The sequence below is a fragment of the Megalopta genalis genome, chromosome 9 (assembly GCF_051020955.1).
Source record: "Megalopta genalis isolate 19385.01 chromosome 9, iyMegGena1_principal, whole genome shotgun sequence".
NCBI lineage: Eukaryota > Metazoa > Arthropoda > Insecta > Hymenoptera > Halictidae > Megalopta > Megalopta genalis.
Window position 1 is genome coordinate 16,983,807 of NC_135021.1, and position 20,396 is coordinate 17,004,202.

The following is a 20,396-nucleotide window of genomic DNA, read 5'->3' on the forward strand; positions in this document are numbered from 1 at the left end:
TGGATTTCAGTCTCTGGCGATCGATTCCATAAAATTTTACGAGCTCGACGATGGCCGCGCCTGCCACGGGTCGGTCCTGGCCTATCGTTTCCAAAACTCGGCCGAGGACCAGCAATCACCGTGGGATACTATTTTCGTACATCAGAAGAAGATTCGGTGTACACGGACCGAGCAGCTCGTCGACCCTGACTCAATTTCGAACACGACCCAGCTGCCCTCGTTTGCCCAATCTGCCGCGTTTCGAAGCTGTTCGCAGCGACTAGATAGATAGACCCGCTAGTAATTCTCGAAACGAGAGTTCGAAGCTTCTTCCCCTTTTGCTTTCTTTTGAATTGGATGCGGCTGGATCCACGTTGAAGGTGTGTACTTGCGGGATAGCGACTGAGTATTTGCGAGCTTGTGGCATGCGCGATCGTAAAATGCTACAAAATGTTTATATTATTAATAGAAATTAACTATTTATTTACTGTTTTTATTTCTTTACGGAAAAGATCCGTGAACGGAGTATAAAGTATAAATCATATTAAATCGAGGTATGCAGACGTAATAGCTTATCAGGAGGGTATAGAATAACGATTGACAAGGAATTACAACGACACACGATGTAACGATTGCTTAATATAGTGATAGGACTGTCGAAATGGATCGATTAAATGAGCCGTTCGATATTTAGAAAAGTAGCGATATCTTGAACGAAAAGTATTTATGAAAAGCTTTTCTAAAATATTGGGGCTGTTTTTTTAGAAGATTTGGGAATTACTGATAAAACCATTCGTCGATTAAACTCATTAATGGATTTCCCGCGTCATTGAACCTGTCAGATTCTCTCGCACAATTTTTCCTACCGTAGATGATTAAATCTGCAGAAGATCCAAACGAGATTTAAAAAATGACGAACCGTAAAGCTGAAAGTACAATTCTACGTGAAATCAAATGGCCCGAGTTTTTATACAATAAATACGCAGTGAACCGGTAGCGGCTGCAAGCTGAAGTATCATGTTTCACTGAGAAATTGATGGTGTTTGCCTCTAAAATGAAACCGAATGAAATAAATTCTTTTTGGCGGCTATCAGGTTTTTATTTCCGCGATAGACTTGCAAACTGTGAAATGAATCGAATATTTGAAATAGTATCGAACTGGCGGCTTCTAAAGTTGCGGTTTCAAGAATTTCACGCGAAACTTTACGCTTCTTTCAGCTAAATAAGATGTCTATAAATGGTAGCATCATTTCATAGTACAGTAACGTCTCTCTAATTGACGCCCAGATTGCGCACAAAAATGGACAATTTGGGAAGAGGAGATACGATTATTCGAGCCTTGCGGTTTATTTTTACAGTTATAAATTGTCGACAATTATATAAAAATGAGCCGCAAGGCTCGAATAATCGCATCTCCTCTTCCCAAATTATCCATTTTAGTGGACGATCTGAGCGTCAGTAAGGGAGACATTACTGTATCTCGGAAGACTTCGGAGAAGTGCTTTGACAATTGCAAACGCGCCGCCAGGATTTAAATATTTTCGGTCCGCGGTGGAATTCGTGTTCGACCTTTCCGTGCATCAAAGTGGAACGTATCCATTTCCTCGTTTTCTTCTTTTGTCCCATATCCTCGACCGATAGTTCTCTCTACCGTCCTTAACGGAGCAAAGAGATTGCGGTTACTTTGAGCCGTGCCACTCGTACAACCGACGGAACTACAGAAAAAGAAGCAAATCGTACGGCAACGATTGCTCGATTGTTTCAAGGAAGTACATAATCTGCTTCGCTTAGGAAGAGTGCATTTGGAAGAAATGGGATTGAAACTTGTTTTGTACCATCGAAGTATTAATTCAAAGTGCTTGGCCATGCGTTATTTCAGCCTATTTATTCCAGTTTAATTAGAAACTTCTAGAAAATTGTCACGCGACAAAGAAAAATAAGAAATCCAATTGTAGAGCCATTTATGTAGCTTGCTTGTTAACAGTATGCTGTCTGTTGTACGCCGGTGGTACCACTTTGGAGCCATTTTAAACAACTGAAGTAACATTTGAACTTTATATTTCTTGGGTGTTAAAAGACAGCGAACTGACTATAGCATTGTGCTTATTTAACTAAGAATTAAGTACGAAAATTCTTGGATGACATACCTTAATTTTAGGAATTTATATTACCGCCATCTCCGAAATTTTTTTTTTAACCTAAAATTTCCAAGCTATTATGCCGGTGTCAAACAAAAGAATCATATCTAAGATCTGCGGACGGTATAGTGTTAATATCTCGAAGAACTCCTCGTAATCTTGTGACATCGATACTCAGCGACGCGGTATCAAACGGATCCCAGTAATGCCACAATGACATACTGGCGCTAATGAATACGCGTCCTGATGTGTTCTAATGCAATGTTATCTCCTTCAATTGTAAGTCAATTAAATACAGAATGTTCGCCGTTATTATCGTCATGGCGAATCTAGCAACTGAATCAGGCTGTAAATTTTTCTTTGTTGCAAAGAAAACAAAATTTGCAGAGGATAATTTTCAATCGTTTATGAAGTACTCCCGTCACGACGTGCATCGTCAAAATTTCCAATTGTAGCTATGCATGTAAATTTTAAGTCTCGAGAAGATTCGACTGTTTATAAAACAACTGCAAAATGAAAATTCTTACGTCCACTGTTCGGCGTCCATCTATAAGAGGTGTCCTACAAACCGATTTAATTGAACGTAATAAAAGCGAATCGGAAAAGCGGAATGAAATTTTGCAACAGGAGCTCTATGCTCGAGGAAAGTGATATTGGTATTGTGCACCCAGTGCACAGGCACTGAAGCTCAATTTTAGACGCTCGAAGGGTCCCATGAGGACGTCTTCTACAACGTAGGTGGAGACTGAGAGCAGTTCCTCTTACTTGGTACCTTAGGACCGTCTAAAATTGCTCGAGTGCCCGTGTACTCGAGCAATATTCTGATTGAGTTTTGAAAATGATAGCTGTTCGAATGAGTCCCTCAGACTACGTACAGGATGCGACTAGGAAACATACATACCAATAAATAGCTTGCAAATTTTACAATTCACGAAAACGATTAAAAGAACAAATACATTTGATCTAACTCTGTTTCCTGCAATCGGTGCAGAAAATTATTATTATCTACAAATACATGTATCTTAGAGAAAATATGAAAATGGTATTCCTTTCTTTCTTTAATTATTTTAATAGAACGAAAGTGATACAGTCGTCCCTCGATAATCTGCTTCGAATTGCGAAGCTTGTTAGAAGATTATGGACCACATAATTTGTTTACCGCGGACGAGACTGCATTGTTCTACAAATGCCTCCTTGACAAAACAGTGGCGTTAAAAGATGGAGAATGTCGCGCGGTAAGTACGTGGCCGTCGTATCGTGGCATGTGGCCTGCGAATTGCCTTTGTATTGTGTCATGTGGCCTCCGAATTTCCTTTGAATTCTGTCATGTGACCTCCAAATTGCCTTTGAATTGTGTCATGCGGCCTCCAAATTGCCTTCGAATCGTGGCAAAAAGTTAGAAATAAGAAAGTACCATGTATTCATATTAATGTACATCGGCATGTTGGTCGCTGCCTTTTTGTCAGCTGCCCCGAGTTTCTATAAAAACGAGCCGCTAGGTTCGCAGAATCGCGGCTTAGTATTCTCGGATCTGCCAGTTTCGATTCCAACCTCCCAACATTTCTGGGAGCAATTACTATACTGGTGCTCTAGCCGTTTGCTATCTCTAAACTTCTCATTCATTTACCTTCGTCCACAAGACCCTATCGCAAAAACAAGGAGTAGGCGTTCGTTCGGTTATCCTTCCACAACCCCCCTTTAAAATTACGTTTCCGCTAACGGATAAATAACAGAGAATATTACTGTTACAATCTCGATGCTTTCTACATCAAGTAAGCTTATATTACCGACGATTCATGCAGCAGACTATGCATTTGCCTAAGAATTCACCTGCCGCGCTTGTCGTACATTCTCGATCGATTCTTTTCGCAAGTTCGTCAGTTGATTATGGAAACATCCCGTCGGCGCGGCCACCATAAAAGCCGTTGGCCGAGTCGTGATTTATGACTCGGTGTTCGGGAAAGTATCATCGAATTACTATGGCCCGGAATTTCGAGCGTACAATAAGGGAGCCGAGCTTTATATGCGGAGTTCGACGGAGGGGACGGTCTGTTTGCTCGTCGCGGCTCGTAATGTGTTTTCTTTTACGAGCGATCGAGTCGGGAAGATACACGGGCCCCGTCGTTATTAATTCTCGTTCGCTCGCGGCTCGTTTATTATCGGCCCCGGTCGTGGGAGGCTGTTTATTCGCGGAGTGACGCGCAGTAAAAACCGCTTCTTTCGCTTCTTTTCTTCGCCTCGACGTCTTGCGCATTGTGCGCATTGTGCGCTTGCGGCCGCGAGAACTTACAGGTCGATCCTCGGCGAGACCGCGCGGAATCACCGGGTGTATCAATCATCCGGTTCTCCGCTTTAATTCACCGCGTACTACTTCATTCGATGCACGTGAAAATGTAAATTACATTAGATTGGTCGCACCAAAACAGAAAGTTGATTGATCGAAGTATAGTAATATCTCCCTAATTTTCGCCCAAATTGTGCACTAAAATAGACAATTTGAGAAGAGAAGATGTGATTATTCGAGCCTTGCGGCTTGTTTGTTATAATTACCGGTTGTCAATAACTATAAAAACGAGCCGCAAGGCTCGAACAATCGTATCTCCTCTTTCCAAACTGTCCATTTTTGTGCACAATCTGAGCGTCAATTAGGGAGACATTACTGTACAGCGACACGTTCGCTACCAGCGAACAAAGAGAAGCTATGAATCCTCTAAATATTATGCCACGTGTTACAATTTTAAATAATTGTAGTCAGAAAATGATATCGATGTTCTTCGCGTGAAGTAGAAAATCGTGGCGCTGATAGCGAACTTGCGAACAGAATACATCGATTGAAAATACAGAATACTTTTCACTATGCAATTGTTGTTTTCTGTATCGCAAATTGTTTGTGCAAAGTTCTAACGTTCAGACATGTTGTTGCACGCAACGGTGTACGAAAACATTGAAGTCGGTTTTCCGAAAATGACATTTTTCGCCTATGTTCTCATTAAACGCCGCGATTGCTGGGCCACTATCTCCGAGATCTGCGTTGCGAAACAAAGAGGGATCCCCGACAGTTTTCACGCTCGACGACGTACCTTTTGGACCCTATCGTGGACCTCGATCGGAGTGCCTAGATCCCTCGGCGCGAGCGCCATCGTTCGTTGGATTTCAGTCTCTGGCGATCGATTCCATAAAATTTTACGAGCTCGACGATGGCCGCGCCTGCCACGGGTCGGTCCTGGCCTATCGTTTCCAAAATTCGGCCGAGGACCAGCAATCACCGTGGGATACTATTTTTGCGGCAGCATTGTGCGCTTGCGGCCGAGAGAACTTACAGGTCGATCCTCGGCGAGACCGCGCGGAATCACCGGGTGTATCAATCACCCGGTTCTCCGTGGCCGTAGCCGAAGTTCCCCCGGAGTTCCGGCCGGAAAGTTGCCACGAACTTATACATATGAAACGGCTCGAATATCAACCGCCTAACTCCGCCCGACGTGCCGCACCCTCGGCGTCGAGTTAATTCCACGAGTTAAAGAGATAAGCGAAAATTCGTTTCCGTAATGAATTTCCCTGCCGCGACGCGCCGCGACGCCAGTTTCTGGCAGCCGCGCCGCGTCGCTTCGTTTAAACAATCTATCAGCGAGTCGGCCGATCTCAATGCACGGTGAACTTTCAGTGGTCTGTGATACTCTGGCAACGGTTACTCGAATAAACTCTATCGACGCTGCGTATGCGTCCGATAAACAGTTATAGGAGTAATTAGCAATTATTTTAGTTGCGCGAGAATACGCCTTTTGCATTTATCCTTTGCGCTAGGCCGACGAGGCTGTGCCAACCGTTAAAAATTTGCCGTACCGTTGTTCGCAACGTCTGCATCCTTAACCCTTTCGCGCCGAGCGCCGCATATTTGCGGCAGACGTGTAATTTGTAGGAAAAATGATAAAAGAACGGATTCGCGGTTCGAGTGCAAAGATTGCGATGTTGGCCTTTGTATAGATCCTTGCTTTCAAATATATCGCACAGAATGATATTATTAGTTTTTACATATTATTATCTTTGAATAATTTTCGTCTCGTTATTAATTATATTAAACATTTGATCGTTAGGCTTTGTAATTATATAAATACCTATGTTACCTATAATTTTGTAAGTCTTTTTAAATTAAAACTGTAAATATACTTGTTACATTAGAGCAATGATCGTTTTATTCGGCACAGTTATTATTTAAGACCTGGAACAACATATACACAGAAACCACGCGCACTGTGCATATTTCTGGAGCGAGTTTCCGTTCAATGACGGTACTTCGGCGGATCGAGCCTGCAGTAGCGAAAGGGTTAAGCCTGCGCGTATCTAATAAATTGCTAAAAATTTATATCTGGTGCAAACAGCTTCGAGATCAAAGAGTCGATTCCTCACTTTTGCAAACTTAATCGTTTGCTTTAGCAAACATCCGAATGTTTTTAGAACTGTTGGACCCTTTTTCAAGCAATCATCCATGAAGTAGATCATGTTTCATGGTTTTGATCATTTCAAGAAAAACCGAACGAATCGGTCTTCGCAAGCACAGAACACACAGTCGAATGTATAATTCGGAAAATCTATTATATTGTATAGAGTACTCGCAAAAAGCGATTTTCCGAACGAACGGAGATAGCGAGCCTGGTAACAATAAAATTGCTTTTATCTCTCCATAATATTTTGAAAGGAACGTGATAATGACGTTCCGTTATATGTACAGTATACAGAACGCACGGAATAAAATTACTTTATAACAGCAGTCCCCCGGATTTCGGAAATTAAAATACGTTGCGGTTCGCTCGATAGTGAGCCTGTTCGAGCGAACGTTTCGCCGGTTCCGAAAATTATTAGGACAGTGCAGACTCCGTAAATTCGCAAACATTTCTGTGCCTTATGATAACTATGTCCACGTAAAAAAGTTTAAGCTCTTTATTTGAATCAGTTCTGTGACATGGCAATGTTATATTGCACAAATGCGATTCGGATTGAAATTTCGAAATATTTTCTAAAGTAATTGGAGAACTTTTCTATTACGATGTCAAACAATATAATAATAAATATATAACTATATTTCGATATAAAATATTATGACGATATAAAATATAAAACTATATTTCTCTATTTTTCTAGTATTCTATTTCTCTATTTCTCTATTTCTCTATTTCTTTATTTCCCTATTTCTCCAATTCTCCACTTCTCCATTTCTCCATTTCCCTATTTCTCCATTTCTCCATTTCTCCTTTTCTCCACTTCCCTATTTCTCCATTTCCCTATTTCTCTATTTCTCTATTTCTCCACTTATATATATTATATCTTTTTATATTTCTTTTATACATCTATTATATTTCACTGGTGCAGTCACCGTGCAGTTAAGCACAACGGGCACAGACAGTTCCATCCTGGCAGACCTATTCCGGGCAAGAAGAAGCTAAAGACCGAATGGATTCCCTTCGAACTCGTATTTCCTGTTCCCGAATTCTACGGCGTGGCTTGCAGGGACGTTTTCGCGAGCCTTTCAGAGTGAATTTTTCGAAGTTTCCGCGCCAGACATCCGTAAACGTTCCGGTAAAGAGACAAAGTTCGCTCACCTTCCAGGACGCGGACGCACTCGGTCAGGTTCGGATAGTTGTCCGGATAGTTCGGACTGTAAAATTCCTGCTTGGCCTCGTCGCCGGCGTTGAACTTCTCGCAGGCGTCCGGGACGTGTCGCATCTGACGGTGAACTACATCGTTCCTGCGGAACGGCGTCGGTGTCCTCGTGAAGTCATTCGGCATCCTTGTCGAGACCGGCTTGTGCACCAACCGATTCTCGTGCGACGGCACTGTCTGTACATAGTTAAAAATCACGTAAGGCTTCGCTGTTTCAATAATTCCGAAAATACTGCGCTCTACACGGTCGACCGAGATCGCAAAATAAAATGGAACAGGGACAATCGTAAAATTGGTAAATGTGGCTAAAAAAAAATGGGAAACGTATTTCATTCGAAATATAGGCTGGCTGTGAATCAATTCGACGAATTGTAACAAGCAGATTGGCGGATTTTATGGATTTACGACAAAAATGAGTAAGTAAAATTTATCATAAATAAATGCAGGGAATATAAATGTATTTTTTTGTGTTAGTTTCAGTATACTGAAATTATTAAGAAAAGAGAACAATTACTACCCGGCTATTCTTCGTTGCAATTCGCAAAGAAAATTCTTTCTTAATAAAAATCCGCAGTCTAATAATGGGACTTTCAATAGTCAAGGTTAAATTCCATTTTCCACCTCGTAGAAAATGCTGTTAAATTTTTTGAAAAATCTGACTATATGTTCATAAAAAGATGAAAACTCGTAGAAAAAATTATACGCAACTTTATGTAAAATGAGTGAAGCAGTACGAGACGCAGACAGTTTCCGGTAAGAAAATGTATTTTAATCTAAATATTGTTGCACATCAAAAAGATGAATTCTTAATGAAACTTTCGGTTATAATTTTGGTAAAATTAGCATTTTAACAGCACAAGCATACAAAAGTGATTTACTCGTAGTTCGTTGCTTCCAATAATAATCTAAACATTGAATCGAGATGAAAAACATTCGATAAACATTTCGGCAAAGCAAGAAATGACTGATCAATGAAACAAGCAATAAATGAAACGAACACTCATGTGACAATTAGAAAAATCTGTGCTTTCAAGAATACCAAATTAAGAATAGTAGCTCGATTCGTCGAAGAACTTCATATTTTGATCCGCGAAGTTTCCGAGCCGTTAGTTTCGCGGAGCGAAAGCGTAGCCTAACTGCCAAGTTTTGCGACACGTGTGCAAAAGCTATAGTCGCTTCGTGTGCTGGAACTTTGCAACTAATGAGTTGAGTGCAATAAAATTTGGACGCGTAATGAACGGAGAATGTGCCCCTGGATGGCAAGCTAGACGTTGCCACCAGTTTCGTTTATTTCGGAAAAGTGTGATCACTTTGGGAACGGATCTTGTGCGCATTACGGCCGCGGGATTAACTCGGGAGCCTGGTTGGATTGAAAATGTATACGATTGATGAGCAATAATCCTCCGATACACAGGTGTCAGGTCGTTAATTAAATGAGAGTCCAACGATGCTTTGGGCAACTGGTGCCGTAATACCGTTGAATTATAGTTATCGTCTCCGTACGAAATTATTGGGATGCAGGGAATCCATTACGACTGTAATTGCGTTATTGCGTCGAGATCGATGAACCGTCTGATTTCATTTCTTTGCCTCTCTCTCTCTCTGTTTCTCTTACTTTTAACGTTTGCACACTTTCGCTCCAGAAACCCCGTTTTGGATTCTGATAATCCAGCGGTTATAAACCGCCGATTAAACTGTAATCTAAAAAAAAGGGAACAGAATTCCCTCGCTATAAGCCGATTAAGTGGGAAGAGTAATGGTAAGCTTCTGCCGTGGAAGATTTATCGAACCTGAGGCGAAAACATACTGTATTAAACTGCGGTATGGCTCGGCACAAAAGGTTCGAATCGCTGCTAACGATATGTAATTAGATAAAGATGTAAGTTCAAATGACAACGTGTTCATCCATCGCGATATGTACGTGCGAGCCAATGCGAAGACAATCTTACTTGGACTTTCTTGGATAAATAAATACATGATCGTAATAAAACCGCTGCTAACATTCAACAGATACGAAAGTTGATGAGAAAAACGGAGAACGAAAATTAAGAACGACTATCGAAAGCCAAAATCAATTTTTGGCAAATGTATTAAAATATTGGAAGATTAAATAATCGACGTGAGAAAGATATCAGTATTTAATTAATATATGAACAAGGAAACCAGTTAAAATTTTACTGCATAGTGTTATCGCGAAACTTCGTGAGAGCCATTCGTTTTAATTCTTGTATATTTACCGGCGTGTCCACTAACGTGAACACGAGTGTAAATGAAGTAACCAAAACGTATTGTAATAAACTTTGTTTATCGCAGCCATTAAATCTCGCCCAGCATATTATACATGAAATACGCGGAGAGATTGCGAAATTTTATGCGCATTTAGTAGAGTTTCATTTTAAAAATTCACCGCCAGACTACAGTAATTAATGTTAAACATAGTGAACCAATGAACTGATATGTGAAACTGCAATTCAAAATAGTGAATTGCAATTTACGCATTTACGATCAAAATGAATAGATCAAATGAATGATTAAGTAATTCAGTAAAATTTTGAATAGAAGAAATAAATGTTTATGCAGTTCTTTGTAATCGATACACAAAATTTGTGTTGATTTGTATAAAATTCTGATACATAGTCTAATAATTAATATAAATCTGAACTTCTGTCTTTGTTTTGTTAAATAAATCCCTACGACTTTATCGATTTTTTGTAGCCACTGAATGGATAATCAGCTTGTCAATACTCGGATGGCGGGTCCATTTGGACCCCGAGTATAAGTAATTTTAATTTACTATCCAGTTTCTGACAATTCATTTCAATTTTCACGTGTTTCATCAAGGTCCTTGGAAAAACTAACTAGCCTAGAAGGAATAGCTTAAAAAATGTCTTCAACAAAATTAATAGATCCATTTCTAAACGATTTTAAACATATTCCATACTCTATGCCTCTTTTTTGTACTTTAAGGGAAGTTTCAACCCTTCCATAATTTCTTCGGTCAAGACCTGATAGCCAATGATATTAAGTTTACTTAAATCACCAAATCAGAAGTTCGGATAAATTCAATTTTGTCATCGCTATAAAACAATTGTACCTACATCAGTCGTGTTTAGAACTCGATAGTTATAGTAGCATTAAACATTTCTAGAAGGTTTCATCAAAATCGGCGTGCATTAGATTTGGGCAAAATTGCATTCGAATGACGGATAAAAGAAAAAGACTAACGACTAAAATTTGATTCAACGCTATCGAATAAATATTCAATCGAATAAAAGATTATCTTGGTGAAAATTAATCCGGATAGATATTCAATTAGATACAAATTTATCTAGGTAAAAATTCATCCAAATAAAATTGGAAATAAGATCTTATTCGAATAAGAATTTGAAACAAAAAATAATAAAAGATAAAATGATTTTTCGTAGTTTATCGATTTATATTTCTTCCGTATTACTATTTCGTATTATTCGAATAAAGAATTATTAGGGAATAGACGGATAAATTACTAAATATTCAATAAATAGAATAATTAACGAATTATTCGAATAAAATATGCGACTAAAAGGAATCCATTCTAATAATGATCTTAGATAAGTATTTATTCGAAATAATCCGAATAATGCCTCTGGCGTGTATCGGTCATTGGAGATCCCTTGTCAATTACATTTCTGTCAAAAGACAAATCCGCCTTTCGAATGTCCACGGTGAAAGAATCAAAATATGAACCTTGGCAAAACCGTCCAGCCGAAAACAGTGGAAAACGGAGCAGAGAGATTGACGATGCGACACGATGTACGACTTACGTTATCGAAAGTCCTGAACACGTTCATCTCTTCGAAGTTCGACCGTCCCGTGGTTGATTGGATAAACGTCCGTCCAGCGGATAGATTTATCTTCTGTCTGGTATCGGGCGAGCCCCTCGAGGACAGGCTCGAGTTTTCACGGTTGATTTTCACTTTTCCCGCGACGCTGTTCGTCCCGGGCGATCCGATATTCGGATGCATTTCAATCTCCGTCACCGGCGGACCCTCGGTGACCGTCTTCAGCATCCCGAACGTAACCTGATGCCCCGAGCCAGGGCTGCCCGTGTGCCAGGAACTTGTCCGACGGAGCATTCCGTCGGATCTGCTCGCCGACGGGATGCGGTCCGTGCTGGTCGACGACCAGCCGAAGGATCGAGTGGTCCTCCGCGCGTCGTACGCGGTCCAAAGTGGCTGCTCCGTCTCGCGTGTGGTTTCCGCGGCTGTCCCAGTGACTGAAACATTAATGGACAAATACTTTCCGTTACTGGATGCCTGGGAAATTTCCGCTTGCCACGCAAACCCGACAGCGAACCTTACTCAACCGTTATCCCCGCGATTTCGTCGGAACTATCTCGCGAAGATGCACTAAAAGTGAATCTTTTCATCGACGAACTAGGTACCAGCATTGGGCATTAATCGATTAGAATTGTTCGACCTGATTGAATGATCGATGAAAATTAAAAGATATGGTATTATCTTTGCGCGTGAAGTCCTTAACGGGCTTTGTTGCCTCGACTCTTCAGTAATGTTAACCGTTTGCGTACCAGATGGTTCTGAAAAAACAGGATCGAAAAGCGCCGAAGAGCGCAATAGCGCTCCTTCGATTATGTGTCGAAAAAAGCCGAAGAGAGCAATAGCGCTCCTTCGATTATGTGTCGAAAAAAGCCGTGAAGCATAAAATAAAACGTTACGAATGAAAATATATATACTATTAATTTAGAATAGGTAACAACAAAATGCAACTTGGATTACTGACAGCGATGCGACGCGCGACGTATACATGCGTCTGAAAGACTGAGCACGTTTCGACAAATTTCGGGTGGGCCGTAAGTCGTCTGTTTCGACCAAACGCCCTGGCTTTTCACGACGCAAAATCTGAAGAGCACAAAAGTGGCTCATGGTAGTACGCAAACGGTTAAAGAAACTTCGTCTGAATGCTCCAATATTTTCTCTCTGATTCGGAGAATTTCTTCATATTCAGAAACATAGAGAAATTTATGGAGATTTTCTCTATTGGAGAAAGATTGGATTGTTTTCTCTATTGTAAATAGTGTGCGCACACTCATCGAGTCCGTAGGGATTTATCATATTAATTATCTCGTTTCCTTTTTATTTTAAGTCAGTATCAAATCATTCTAAACCTCTGCATATTCTGTTCCTAAATATATAGTGATGTCTCTTTAATTGACGCTCAAATTGTCCACAAAAATGTCAAATTGTCCACAAAAATGGACAATTTGGGGAGAGGAGATACGATTATCCGAGCCTGGCGGCTCGTTTTTATAATTATCGATTGTCGACGACTAGTAAAAACGAACAATTCTCCCTAATTGACGCTCGGATTGTGCAAATTTGAGACAATTTGGGGAGAGCAGATACGATTATCCGAGCCTCGCGGCTATTATAGTTACCGATTGTCGACGACTATGAAAACGAGTCGCGAGGCTCGAATAATCGTATCTCCTGTTTCCAAATTATCCCAAATTTGCACAATCCGAGCGTCAATTGGAGAGAATTTACGGTATCTTCATTTATGTAGAAGTATCTTTGCTTTGAATGTGAAACTTTCGAGCAGAAAAAGTTTGGGTTTATAGCATGTAGAAGTGTAGAATTTTTATGGGAACAGGAGATGCTAAAACACAATTTGAAACGCGAAAAGCTGCAATTTGATTACGGCAGATGACGGCTAAACTTTACAGTTCGTAAATAAAACTGTAAAAAGCTAAATATAAAGCACTGGTAGAAAGTTACAGCTCGTTTCCTTCTTTTTCCGAAAGTAGTGTTTCATGCAACAGAGTATTGTACGGAGGCTATAACTCAATTATCCATTTTCTTTTTATGATACTTTCTTCTGCTTTAAGACCTGCTTACGTAACGTGTAACATGAACGTAGTGCATCGAGTTTGGGAGGAGATGGAAACGTTGGAGAATTCTTCTGGATCTCTGGATAAAGTCTGGGATGTTTGGCGAAACTAATTCGAAAGATACTTTTCGTACCACGATAGTCGAACTAATTTTACGAGATGATAATAGTGGAGAAGAATTCGAACGTATAAAAAACTTCATTCACGGACACAAATGTCGCGTTACGTGGATTTTCGTTATATTAAAATCTTCTTTTGTTGTTTGTTCGCATTGAATTCGATTAAAATGTTTTTAAATTACATCCGATTAAAATCTTTTTATACCGAGTCCGATTAAAATCTTTCTAAATTGACTTAGATTGAGATCTTTTTAAATTGAATTAAACTACGATCTTTTTAAATTAAATTCGATTAAAATCTTTTTATAATTGAATTCAGTTGAAATCTTTTTTAAAATTCGATTCGATTAAAATCTTTTTTTAGCAGGTGTTACAAATATATCTCGTTGCCTTCTATTTGTAGACTCCAGTGAAAAATGTCATTAATCCTCTTATGTGTTTCTGCTACAAATAAGTTCCTGACATCGATACCTAAACGATTTCTCACTGTTTATTGCTCTTAGGAGACCTCATAACGCGTCAGTCGATAGACTAACCTTGTACACGGTATATAATTTTTCCTGTAAAATCTGCCAACGTTGCTAATGTTATAACTACGGTATGTTTCTTCCTTTATGAGCTCGGATTTAAAATAAGCGCGTTTAAGCCCGCGGAAACGATGCGGTGTAATATCAAAGAGGTTCTGTAAGAGATACTACTTACCATAAATAGCTCAAATATTCACGATGGACGATGGAAGATTTAAGGGCGAGGTATGAGTGACTTAACACAATGAAAAGTCGTATTAATACAAAGTTTCAAGTATTAGCTGGAAGATTAACTCAGCCTTCGCGTTGTTTGAATTTCGTTAAACTCGACACAGACTGCATTTGGAAAATGAATTTCCCCACTTTTGGCATGCTATATGTAGATATCAAGTGCTGTACCTATCACACAATCGGTGTCGCGATAGGTACGATAAAAATATATAGCGTTATAGTTATTCGAAAAATGATATTTCACCGAGGCAATTGCGCGAGGTCAATGGGCCGTATCTCTGATAAATCCGTATTCGGTTTGTTTTGTGGTTATCGCATTTGCACCTCGAATTTGTTCGCCAATTAAACTAGCCCGGCGTGGAAAGTTTCGGATTAATGGAGGGGATCGATCCCTGTTGTTGGCACCGTGTTTCAATAGAATGTATTCAGCGGTCGACAGGTTTTAACAGTGCCCGGAATGACAAAGCAAAGGGTCTCGGCGGAACTACGAAAATTGCACCGACGATCACAACACCACTCTGAAACCAATATCCAAGTTCGGATATCAATAATATTAAAGCATTACGTAAAGTTCTCCTCTGATAAACAATCAATTTTTTATTCGCACATCACAATCAATGCTGATACGAAAAACCAAATTGGATAAAAGCACAGCCTTTTGTTATTAATCTTCGAAGCTCTATAAATATGAAACGAGATGTAATCGTATGCAATGAATTCTTCTTCAGATTTAATTCGCTAGTTTTCAACTATGAGAATAATATTTTGTTTTTTAAAAAAAACTGCAGAAACGATTTCTTGCGATTGAATGCAATATACACTCAAAATGATCGATCTATAAACAGCTGTAACTTCGTTAAAAGCTATCATAAAATTATAACTAGTCTTTTCAATGAAAGCTCGAAATCTCTGCTTTACGATGCCATACTCTAATTTTTAATATCATGCATCCCCATGATCGTAGTATCCTAAAACCAAGGGCATGTTCCTGATGCCGAAAAAGGCCAAAGTTTAACGTCCTCTTTGGACTTGGAAAAAATTGTTTCGAAAATGGAGATACATAATATTAAAAATTAGAATATGGTAGCGTAAAGTAGAGATTTCGAGCTTTAATGGGAAAAAAAGTTATACCTTTATGGTAGCTTTTAACAGAATTGCAGCTGTTCAAAAACTGACAACTTTTCGGTCAAAAATTGGCGATGCTTTAATTTTACTGTCGAGTGTAGTATTCAAAGCTACAACATTTTATCAAAAATACTGCGACTGAGGATCAAGGATATGAAACTGTACGACAGTATCGATTAATTTCGATGTCACAGAATATGTGAAGCGTACCGAACTCCGTCTCTTTACCCTTGTCAACGGTATTCCCATACGTTGACTGTAATCCCTTGGAAATTGGATTTGCCAGTTCTCCCGCGGTTCAATTGTTCTTTTAGGGTCTCCCGGAGGATGAAAAAGGGACAAGAATTTATTCTCGGGGAAACAGTTTAACACTGGACTCGCAAAATCTGTCGAGACAGAGGTGCTCCTATTGGTGACACAGTATGAACCATGTACAAGCGTGTATAAAAATTATATGTCACGACCGCCATTCTGCCTACACCTTCGGATCGATGAATATCTGCTCAAGAAATGGACCTCAAAATTGTCCATCATTTCGAAAATCAAGGTCGAAGAATAGTTTTTTTTTTATTGCAACGTATAGTACTCGTCCAGAGGAACGAAGGTTTGAAAGGAACCATGGGTTTCAAGTCATCGCTTTAAATAGGGACGATGTTAAAAACGACGTATAAAACAACTATTTCATTGGCGAGGTTAAATTTAAAACTATTATATAATTTAAAACTATACAGTATTCGCGAGTGAACGAGAGACAGTGGTATAAAGTGGTTGCGCAACTTGAATTTGCGAAGTGCACCATTTCGCCCGTGTAGCGGCCATTCGTCAATACGGTTTAAGCAACATGCTGTAATCGAATTTCTCACTGCTAAAGGGATTGCGCTAATTGACATACCCGATGCTCTGTCCAGGATTGACAAGATTAAAGGAACTCCTTCTAGACTATTGATTTCAAATCAATGCAGATTTTGAGAGATTGCCAATTCGTTGGCTACGCCAGAGTTGGGCAAAATTTGGTTCAAATGACGGATAAGAGATAAAGACTAACGAATACAATTTTATTCGACATTGTCAAATAAATATTCAATTTAATAGAAATTTATGTAGATCAAAATACATTCGAATAAGAATTTATTCGATAAGATAGAATAGATAGAATATTTTATGACGAATAATGAATGATTGTTATTCGAATAAAAAGAATTCGTTCGGATAATTATCTGAAATAAATATTTATTCGAATAATGCCCAAATCTGGGCCATGCTGTGCAGAATCTTCTGCGTCATTGGTACTTGCAAAGAAAGCTGCTATTCTTATTTCATCTAGAATATTTTAATTTTCGCTAAAGCTGTAAACTTCAGATATAAATTTTCATTGGACCCTCGTAATTTGTATTATTTATCAAATTAACGTGTAACGAGATTGCACCTCGTAATGAGGGTTCTGCAGAAGATAATGCCGTGAGGAAAAATTACACTTTCGCTTATGGAATCATTATAGTAATATCTCTGGCGTCAAGGTTATTAAATTTTTATTGTAGCAGAAAATGTATCATTAATGAATCACTCCACAAATTTATTATTTGTACTGTTCCTACGTATTCTAGATTTCGAAATTGAATTGTTCGAACAGCGAAACATTTGCAATGAAACTACACTAAAAATGTCTACGTGTTAGAATAATATTACTTATCAAAAACTGTGTAAATTGGTGCACATGTTTGCATGGAAAGTAAATTCAAGATGACTACAACGATCTTTTTAAGAAGAAAAATAGAGATCGTTCAATCTGAATTTTTCAATTTAAGAAGCACTGTTAAAATCGAATGAAATTAAAATTTTGAAATATTTAGATTACGTTTGAATATTTAGATATTTTGTATAGTTGCGATCGTAAAGTACAAGAAATAATATTCAAGCAGTTAGCGCAGCTCATGCTGTTCAATTTTATTCGAGGAAACCTTGTAAAGTAAATTCTCTCTAATTTTCCTTCAGCTTGTAAACAAAAGTAGATAACTTGAAAAGAGGGCATAGGATTATTCGAGTCTTGCACCTCGATTTTATAATTGTTCACAATCGGCGACTATAAAAACGAGCCCTCCTCCCAAATTGTCTATTTTTGTTCACAAGCTCCAGGAAAATCGGGGAGAATTTACTGTCGTCGTAAAGTTAACAGTTCACTCGCGGCGTTTGCTCTGTAATTCCAATATCGCCTTAATCGCGGCGACAGCATTGGCAAACGGAAAAAAAGCTGTTGAATTTTTGTCGATCCAGATACATCCATTGTCTGTTCTCCACTCTCGCCATCGCGCGCCTCTGGCGATCCGAACACCCGACATGTGAACATTGACAGTGTCCGATCACGAACGAAATCGAGTTCGGACCAGGCCGTAAATGAATTTATCATGCGTCTGCGAGTTGAATTTCTGTAAAACCGCGGTGGATGTACCGTAGAATCGTGTCGTGCAAATTCGAGTACGCCCGAACGTCGAAACGACGCGTGCTCCCCGAAAACTTGATTACACAAAGTGATTTTCTACCGCTTCGGTTCAAACATTTCTCTTGGCAATATCTTTCCCGATTTCACCGTCACTTCGCGAACAAAAAATCTCGCTCTGTTCGACGCGCCGATCGCGGAATATTTAATTTACTGTTTTTCCATTGGTCGATCGTTCCACTAATTTTCATCGCTTTTTCCGTCAACGCGAAAAAAAAGAAGCTCGCGCGAATTAAGTCGCGACCGGGTCGTTTAATCCGTCTTCCGTCGCTGCTTAATCGCGTCTGCCGGAACTCTCGAATTGCATTAGCGAAAATGGGCACGGGTGGCCCGACAATTTCCGCTTCGCCGGTTTTCCGAGCGTTTTTCATTTTTTTTCTTTTTTTTTTGTTCTGTTGTCCCCTCGGCGAGCGTATATTTCGCTTTTCGCGCGGCCATTTTCCCGACGCTGCGAAGAAATTCGAAATGGAAGACAATGGCGTCGCGTTTGCCCCGTCCTGTCGACCGTCAAAGTCGATATACGATGCTCTTTGGCTTCTCTGGAGCTTTATCGAGGGAAAACATACGCGTACAAAGCTGTCTTCGAGTATCGCAGTCCCGCCGATATGTTTACGTTCAACGATGTCTCGGAACACGGATTGCACGTCCTCCCCTATGACAATATGCTCACCTCCCGTCGAATACTTTATACGTTCGACGAGTCGCCTAAGTGATTTTCTCTGTGACGTTCCGACGGTGTACATCGGCGCGCAGCTAGGCGAGAGCAGCCTCGGAAATATGTATCAGGTGGCAGAGCTCGCAAACATTCGCAAGAGTATTCGCATCGTTTGCAATCGGCAACGTCGCGCCGGTAAATCAAATTCTTCTGGGGAGGACCGTGACCGAGGAAATTTATAAGGTGACGCGAGAGCCCGATAATTTTATGTTGTAGGGGACGTAATGTACCACTCGGGTCCTTGGAACCGGAAATGAATTTTAGGAGCCACTTAGGGAACCGGCGACGGATCTATCGATTCCTAAAAATTAATTTATCGTAATGTCGAAACACAGTTTCTTTGAGATCACATTTCACGAAGAATTTATCTTTTTGTAATCTCATACAAATATTAACCCTTTGCCCACGAGACTATTTTAACGCGAAAATGAAGAAGTTCGTTTCAGCTTACAGTATTTCTATTTGGTCTAATTGTTTTTTTATTCGATACACACAAATTAATGATAATTACGCAATATTAATAATTATACGATAATTCACAATTGACAATTCTTTTGAAAATAGTGTGGCAATTTTTAGCGTCGCCTCAAAGTCGCCACTCGAGTGCAAAGGGTTACAAATATTGAAGAACATTTGTTACTAGACTGTCGATCTTTGTGCAAAATAAACATTTTCCACGTCGATTATATAAAATAGAAGTTAGGTAAAAATGTATTTCTTCTCTTAATCATGCTAATACAACGACAATAATGCAACGATATTCGTAAATTTTTCTTGTTTCCTCACTATTCTGTGTTTCGTTTATCCATTTTTGTTACAAATCATTTCCATTTAAATATATCATATACTGGTACGAGAGTTATTTATAGCCATAAATGTGAATATAATAGTGAATATATTGTAAATCATACGGTCAAAGTAAACAGGAAATGTAAAGAAATAAGGGAACGGTTGAGAAAGACGGGGAGTTTGATTATTATATTGGTTCAGGCGGCAGAGAGACATCCATTAAAGATGTCTGCCAAGAGTGAAGTAAATCGGATGAATGGTTTATGAGAGTTTGCTGAGTCGAAAAATGTCATTCCTAGGAAGACGCAGTTGTATAAAAGGGTCTCCGTTACAAGATTTACAGCGTTGCCATTTCTTCGAATTTATGTATGCACCGTATCATAAAGCCGGACGTAAAATTGTAATAAAATGGAGGAAATGCAGGTGTACAATATATTGGAGTATAATATATAACTGTATAATATATAGAAATATATATATTTATATATTATTAAATTAATATTAATATAATTAAATTAATATATATATTATAATATTCTTTACATTATATTATATTATATATCTTTATTGCTTCTGTTTTCATACAAAATTATATCCGACTTTAAGGTATTCTACTTACAATTAATTGCATCTTTTCCGTTTTGTTACAATTTTATCTCTGACTTTAAGGTATTATGCATATTATTTTATATATATACTGTATAATATATAGAAATATATCTATATATCTATCTATC

General features: G+C 39.1%; 1 protein-coding gene across 1 annotated transcript in view; it reads right to left on the reverse strand.

Annotated features, from left to right (window-relative positions):
• The window catches only part of Neto (Neuropilin and tolloid-like), a 224,550-nt gene that overhangs the window by 71,637 nt on the left and 132,517 nt on the right, over window positions 1-20,396 (reverse strand). Inside the window, exons 3-4 of the mRNA XM_033477937.2 lie at window positions 11,576-12,027; window positions 7,712-7,949 (exon numbers count right to left, since the gene is read on the reverse strand). Coding sequence (XP_033333828.2) covers window positions 7,712-7,949; window positions 11,576-12,027 — 690 coding nt within the window. The remainder of the gene's footprint in view (window positions 1-7,711; window positions 7,950-11,575; window positions 12,028-20,396) is intronic.